The sequence below is a fragment of the Cyphomyrmex costatus genome, unplaced genomic scaffold, assembly GCF_001594065.2.
Source record: "Cyphomyrmex costatus isolate MS0001 unplaced genomic scaffold, Ccosl1.0 scaffold241, whole genome shotgun sequence".
Classification (NCBI taxonomy): Eukaryota; Metazoa; Arthropoda; class Insecta; order Hymenoptera; family Formicidae; genus Cyphomyrmex; species Cyphomyrmex costatus.
This window is the reverse complement of record NW_017276489.1, coordinates 232,565-240,697: the sequence shown is the minus strand read 5'-3', so window position 1 is coordinate 240,697 and position 8,133 is coordinate 232,565. Positions and strand designations below refer to the sequence as shown.

General features: G+C 31.4%; 1 protein-coding gene across 1 annotated transcript; it reads left to right on the top strand.

Moving 5' to 3' along the window:
* The first annotated feature begins 526 nt into the window (after nucleotides 1-526).
* Nucleotides 527-7,868, top strand: LOC108774294 (uncharacterized). The gene is made up of 6 exons (XM_018540363.1): nucleotides 527-736; nucleotides 2,245-2,484; nucleotides 4,639-4,725; nucleotides 5,969-6,100; nucleotides 6,689-6,840; nucleotides 7,092-7,868. Exons 1-6 carry the CDS (start codon nucleotides 527-529, stop codon nucleotides 7,216-7,218), a joined length of 948 nt encoding a protein of 315 aa, XP_018395865.1. The 3' UTR covers nucleotides 7,219-7,868.
* Nucleotides 7,869-8,133: the final 265 nt, after the last annotated feature.

The following is an 8,133-nucleotide window of genomic DNA, read 5'->3' as shown; positions in this document are numbered from 1 at the left end:
CTCTCTCTCTCTCTCTCTCTCTCTCTCTCTCTCTCTCTCTCTCTCTCTCTCTCTCGTTCCCTGATAATAATATTAATATTATAATAATGCGCGCATGCAAGTGATTTTTGTGGTACTCGGTAAATCAGGAGACGCGGTAGTGTTCAAAAACTGGAAGATACTACAAGTCTCTTATCCCGAGCCACCAAAGTCCATTTTTCGGAGAGATGCATAACTACTAAAATATAAATAATTTTGAATCGCATTATACGTTCTAAAAAACGGCATCGCCACGAGTAATTTGAGCTAAAAAAATTTTAAAAATATACCTATCCGATAAACACAATCGGTTGTTAAAAGAATATTTGTAATTTTCACATTGTATTATTTTGTATTAATACAGTATAAATATATACAGATTATAAATTATGCTAAAAATGATGGTGAAAGCTCCTTTCGGCAAAAAATTTATTCTAATTTATAGATACTCTTACAAATTATATACATTTAAACATTTAGTAAAAATATTTTTTTTTTTTATTACAGAATGCATTATAACCAATACGTATCGCTATGCTTGATCGCACTTGTCTTGGGACAAGTCGCGACATTACCGCAACATTCTCAATATACGCAGCAATACCCGCAACAGTACCAACAACAGATCAGAGAAGACAGAAAATTCGCTGAGAAACCGAATGCAATGAAAAAAGTAGCGATCGACGATCTCGAAGATATTAGCACCAATCAAATTCAGGTAAAATAAGATTCAGATACACGCAATTAATTTAATTTACTGTTATCTTCCACACTTAATATTTTCTGTCCTTTCTAAAGATATTTATTATGAAATTTATTATGTGCATCTCTTGTTATTAGATAATATAACGATTGTGAACATAAATTATTCAGAGTTTCAAATCAAGGATTAAGATAATGTTGTCTATTTTAATTTTGAATAATTTGTGACGATTAATTGATCAAGTGATTTTAATTAAAAGACTAATTTAGAATTTATATACTATAAATATTACCTAATATTAATCAATTATTTGTAGTGCTTATTAGAGATATGAATCAACTACAACATGCGTTCTTCTATTCATTATTTTTCGTGTTTAATTTAATAAGGAACTGAAAGAATAAATGTTATCCGATTTTCCATTACATTTGTAATACATGTATATTACATTTTTCATGTGTGTGTATGTGTGTGTGTGTATACACACACACACACACCACACATATAGGGTAAGGTTGCCGATATCGCACCGGCTTCTAAATCGCACTACCTCGTCTAAAAAATCAGTTATTTTATTTACACATTTTCTTACGGATTATATACAAACTATAAGATATTTCAACGCTGCTGCGTTACATTTGTGACATGAAATGCAGTAGAAGCCTTGTTATTTACGTAAATAAAAAAATCGTGATAGCGTTGCTATTTTTCAACATATTTCATAGCAAAAATGTAAAAATATAAGTTAAATAATCTAATTTTCTACAATTCATCGTGTTTAAAACACTATTAGAATTAGATTAATTGAATTAAATTTTTTTTAACAATGTTGTTTGTAAATTAAATAAATAAAATTTTACAAAGTGCTACTGTTTCCTCAATCGCACCACAATGTAGTGGCTTAAATCGCACCGCGCATATTGCACATGCACATGTGCACATGTGCTTATATTTCAAAAGAATTTGAGTTTAAATGTAATTTTTCAATACAAAAAGTTTAGTTTTTAATTTATTTTCTCTATCCCCCCTCCATTTCCATCATTAATTACATTTCTTATATTTTTTCACATTTTATTTTTTTTTTATTATGTAAAAGTATATATTGTAAATATATATTATGGGTACATTTCACTTAACGTCCGCAACGCTCATGAAATTATTTCATTGTTGTTGTTTATTAAACAACCTATGGTGCGATTTAGGCAACGTGTTTCCAAAATCGCACTATTTATAGGTATGTAAAAATTCTTTATTTAAAATATTATAATAATAATAAAAAAATCTGAAAAAAATTACATAAGAAAGAGAAAAGCTTACAGTTTATTACGCCACAAAAAAATTGAGAATATCCTTCTTACTTTCTGAGTTATAAGCCTTTATATGAAAAGTGGTGCGATTTCGGCAACCTTACCCTATATACACATATCTAAATATACATATATGTACTGTACATTAAAATTTAGCAACTTGTCTTTTTTCCCACTATATCATATCATGATATATTCTTTGACATTTGTATGTAGGAGGGTAGCAGCAGTGGTTTCTCATGGTCCAATATGCTAGGAATGCTAATGCAAATGCTGCTAGGTCAGACTGGAGGTGTAGCCGGACCCAGCAAAAATGAGATAGATGATGGCACGACTGTGAGTCCATGGACTAATCTGCTTTCCGTGGGTCTGAGAGTCCTCACCGCACTACTGGGCGGACCTCAGCAACCGGTGGATGGTATTGACAAAGTGGACAATCAAAGTAGTCCCATGCAGGTAAGTAAAAATAATTGTAATGTTCCAACGTTACTGTAAAAACCTCAGTTTCACTCTAAACATTTTTTTTCTTAAAATTGTAATGATATCGATGATTAAGAACCTATTTTCTGTAATTTTTACGCCCTTAATGACTATAACGGTAGCGTTACAGTGTGTGTAGTGTAGATTTTTTCATAAAAAGGGAAGACCGGTGAGATGCGCTGCACAGGTTTAAAGTCTCCAGTGTTAAGGGATCCCGGAAGAGATCCACAAGAAAAGAAAAATATATATTATTATAAAATTGTATTTGTAAAATTTATAAAAGTTTTTATTATATACACTCACACGCAAAAAAAAAGGTCTATTTAAATTTTAGCACTAATTTTTAATATTTTCAAATAGTAATAACTCAGTGAAAAATCATCGTAACGAGATGTTCAAACTTAAAAAAACTTAAAAAAAGCTGCGCAACAACACTGTAACGTTACAATTACAGTCATTATATTGAGAGTTTGAGAATGTTAAGCTCAAGAGACACAATGCGAGGGAATAGCGATAGAGATAAGTTTCAACTTATCAGAAATCGAATACACCGGAATACACATTTTTGATAGGTTGAAACTTATTACTATCGCTATTTCCTCGCATTGTGTCTTAGGCTTAATAATCATACCTCGAAATTAACGGAGATTGTACAATATATCGAATTCCTTTATACATAGTTGCATCCAGGGTCACTAGGTAGATTGCAATTTGGTATTATAGCACGTAGCACGTAGATACGTATAAAAAAATCTCGTAGTATATCTATGAGATTTAAGTTACCGAACATGTCATCTGAAATGTTAAATGTCTTTCATGTAAAGAATTTTTCTCTTTCGCAACGTAAAGAAATCAGAGTGAAAATTAAATTCACATATAATAATATACACTACGCAACAAAATTATCGCAACAAAATTTTTCATCGAAATTTTGCCATTTTTCAAATGCGTATAACTCGGTCAATTTTCATCATATTAAGACGATTTTTTTTCATTTTGTAGGTAATTATCTGTAAGGAAAACTTGATACGATGAAAATTGACCGAGTCATGCGCATTTGAAAAATGGCAAAATTTCGATGAAAAATTTTGTTGCGTAGTGTATATGTAGATATAATAAATATGTATAATAGATTGCTAATGCTAGATTGTGTTACAAATGCTAATTTCCTTGCTACATTTGATATTAAAGGATATTTTTAATGTGTAAATTATAAATAATTCATTTTTTCTGCAATTATAAAATATCTAGAATGTGTGTGATTGTGTATCTTTATTTTTATACTTATATGCACCACATTCTGGTTGTTTATATAATTAAATTTAATTAAATTTTTATAATTATATTGAGAAGAGAAGGGATAGTCTCATTCGTGTTACAGTTTGGAGTTTCACAATAAGTTTAAATCCAACATTCAGTAGACATTTGTAAAATACGCACGGCTGCTTATTGTTACGAGTCACCCATGTACAACAACTAGGAAAGGCTGCGTCAAATAATTGTCCTAATTACGGCTAACTATTATTTTCACGTACTTGCATCTTTACGTTTTCTACACAATTTAATTTGTCTCGTCGCCGCCTGAAATTCAGCGGCGTCTCACTTCGCTTCACTCGTTGTGTTTGACGATTACATTTGTGTGAAAGAATACAAGAATTTAAGGTAGACAGTTAAAAAAAGCAAAAATTCTCCTTTCATACGAAATAAAAGTTACAACTGTAATTTTTTTTTTTTTTATTAACACAGTTAATGGAATTGTACCTTACCTTTCTGCCGAATTGAATATTTATATTGACTATAATGTTATTCGATCATTATACGTCGTTAACTTGGCAATGCGTTAATTGTAAAATTGCCTTTGATATTATTCTACGCAATGGGTAAAAATTGTTATATTCTTTTTAATTTTCAATGTCACTGTCAAAAACAGCGTTTATGCTTATGCGCTCTTTTCTTTACATACATATATATGTATATATATAGCAACAAGAACGTGCCAACGTGTAGAGAGCCAAATTCTTCCACTTTGCGCTCTCTCTCTCTCTCTCTCTCTCCTTCTCTCTCACATTCCTTGTAAATAATTATCAAACTTTAGACTTAGCGCACACATGGCTGGTGTCGGTTGTTTAGGAAATTGTGACTGCGGTGCTGGGCGCGTTTCTAGGACAGGGCAGAGATCCCGAACAAGTTGCTGTAATGGGGAAAAATGTTTTCGAGGTTAGTACGAGCCAAAAACGAATAGATTGGACAAAATGACGTCTAATTCAAACTCTTATTAAAACTTTTCATCTCATTTTATAGAACGAAAGCTTTATATAAGTGCGTGCTTTACTCTTTGGTGCTCTTTATACTTCGTTGAGAATGTTACAAATACTAATACTCATATTTATACTAATCTACTTGCATTTTTAATTTAGCTATCTGTTTTATAATCCAGCTTAACTTAAAATTCCTTTTCCATAACATACGTTAATTATTGCAATACATTCTCCCAAATACAATATAATTACACAAATATGATTTTAAATAAATGCGTAGATTATAATAGACAAGTTGAGAACATGAGTCTTGAGCAACTTTACATGAGGACTAATGTACAGCTATAATATAATATATAAAAGAATATTTAAAAAATTCATAGTCATGTGTGATTATGATTTAAATTTAAAAGAAAAGAAGTCATGTGGTTATGATCGTACCAATTCTCTATCGAGAATTATCTGCGTTTTAATAATAATTTCATTTTCATAAACCAATCTTTATAATTATATATTATAATTTGGTGACAGATTAGTTTCGCGTGTATCTCCAAATAGCACAGATCGTTATGAATTCAAAAGAACCGCTCACTCGCGAGCAATGGGTTCACGCATCATCAAATAAAGGTTACAAAATTTGATTTCTCTTCTAGTAAGTAAATCTAATTACGCTCATTAATAGCGCTCATTATAAGATTAATTCTCACAATTATATTTTTAATATAATGTCTTAGATGAGCCCCAAAAATTAAGATTTGAGATAAAATTAAATGAAGTACTTCGACAGTGTAATTTTATTCTATGTATAATAAAATTTAATAATTAGAGATATCCTAAAATGTTCATGAAAGGATTTATTTATGTTACTAGGATACACTATAAGTATATCTAAAAGCTACTTCGATTTCATTGCAAATTCTTATAGGCTATAAAAAGACTTTTAAGTATTTAAGAAAAAATTCAGAATTAATTGATGATATAAAAATAAAATCTTTTTTAAAACTTTTAAAAAGTTTTTGTACTAGAAATAAGAGAGATTGGAAGAAAAATATATTTCATGATTTGCGGATTTAAAAGGATTATTTTAGATTCTCTGTGCTATCTCTGAGTTTATCGTGCTTATATTTTGTTTTTTTTCCGTATGCACGTCTCTGTGAATATGATCGTTTATTATACCTTTGTTTATCCGTGTTATTAAGCAGTTCATCAGTATAGTCATCAATCTACTGGACGCCCTGAAAACATCGTTCTCTCATCGTTCTCTGACGGCTCGTTCGCTTGGAAGACGCGACACCGTTTCCGAAGCTGCTATAGCGTCGATCTCTATGCTAAAGGTAAATTCAATAAATGATTATCAATATACAGTGGCATGCAAAAATTTCCGGCCAGTAACATTTTGTACCTTAATTAATAAAAAAGAGCCTGATAAAATTATTATTATAGTGTGTGTTAGTACAAGATTTCGTTACCTAAATTTTGTACTAACACCCAATAATGATCAAAATTTTACTCTTTTTTTATAAATTAAAATACAAAATGTTATTGACTGGAAACTTTTGCGCACCACTGTATATTGACCGCACGAGATAAACGATAGTTAAAATAATACTCTATTTGCGATTTTATGTAACATTTATAAAATTTATTACCAGTCGTTTTAACACATACAATATAATGAATGTTAAATGCAGTCATTTACAATTATATATATTAAGTTATCTACTTGTTATTATATTTATTTAAATATCATTCTAATTGTTACGTTATTATTTATCTTCGTGTTATTATACGATTATTGTTTTGTATTGTAAATATCAGAGAATAAAAGAGGAGATTATATATATGATTACATGTACTTAATAATAAGTTTCGAGCGAAAATATGTATCCCAAAGAATTGTAATTCTTAATTTAATTCGCTAGGGCTACATGAGATCCGTCAAGTCCTTTAGTTACGTAGGTCGTGCGGAGGAAGAAGGACAGCGTGGATGCGCCGAAAGAGCACTTTGTGAGGCCAGCGCGGAATGTATCGCTGATACGCAAGGTCCATCATCAATTTTCTGCCAACTTGGATCGTGAGTGTCCATTTTTGTATTTAATCTTCATTTTATATCTCTAATAAATTAAATACACTTAGAACGGTAGCATTTAGGTAGGTCATTTTACTATCTTCCTTCTATAGCTAGCATTGAATATACAATGTACATAGTATTTCATCATTTTTACATTATGTGATTTTATCATCGAATTCATTAAAATTATAACAGTTTCGGTCCGCGTAGTGGTAATAACTAGTCAAAGATCGAATTTGTAATGTCTTTTTCAGGTACGCAACAAGTTATTTCCTGCAGAGGCAGAGCGGCATCGGCTTTGAGGCCTTATACGAAGCAGGACGACGTGGTCGCACAGGCGAGGATTGCAGAACTCTTTTTATGGATTGCAACGCTGTATAAGCGAGTTTAACCACCACAGCGTTCTGTCGAACGCGGCTTAGATTCCGCAGGATTTCGGATTCTCTTTGCCGATCAGAATAAACTCGAAGACTCTCGTACATTCTACGCGCTTTGTCTTCTAATGGAGAATAATGTGAAACTACTCGAAGCAATTTGTATACATTATAGGCAACTAAATACGATTAATATGAAGGTTTTATAATTATCTAAGAAACACCTAAAATCGTCATATTTTACAATATGTATATGTAGTTAGACCTTTTAGGACCTATTTTTCGAGTATTCCGAATATTTTTTATCGTCGAGTATTTGGATGACGTTTCAACAGAGTTTCCGGCGTCCTACGGCTTAAATCATGTTAAAACAAAAGTATATAGAGTTTTAATCAACATATTCATGGCACGGGTGTGCACCGAGCCGGGATTCGCATCGAATCTCGCTAGCTCGTCAGCTCGGCTCGAGCTCACGATTGAACATTTCTTCAAACAGAGAATTCGTGTATGTGCGTATACATGCTAAGTAATGCAAATTTATTTCATCATCAATTTGCGATTCCGCGAAAATGCGATGTCGCGAACCAACGAGCACACTTGACGCTCTAATTCCGCTTGTCTCGAAAAAATTAGATTAAATTTTTGGATCGGACAAATTTGGAAGTTTCATTGATCTTCTTATAAATTAGCTTCCAATATAATACACTTTGATAAAGTTTTATCTATTTCAGTTTCTCTTTCCGATTTGTCACGTTAAAAGTTATATGTATCTTTTTGTATCCGAGTTTTGCCACGTCGATTATACAGTTATACAACTATATTTATTTCTATTTATTGAGCGTGTTAAATGTAGATGTAGTATGTGATTGGGACTCAGCGCGAGTTCTGGTATTGTTTTGACGACGATGACTATTATGTACAA

Coding starts and splice junctions, on each gene's coding strand:
- LOC108774294 (XM_018540363.1), top strand. CDS start 527: ATGCATTATAACCAATACGTATCGCTATGCTTGATCGCACTTGTCTTG. Junction 737..2,244: donor TTAGCACCAATCAAATTCAG/GTAAAATAAGAT, acceptor ATTTGTATGTAG/GAGGGTAGCAGCAGTGGTTT. Junction 6,101..6,688: donor CGTCGATCTCTATGCTAAAG/GTAAATTCAATA, acceptor TTAATTCGCTAG/GGCTACATGAGATCCGTCAA.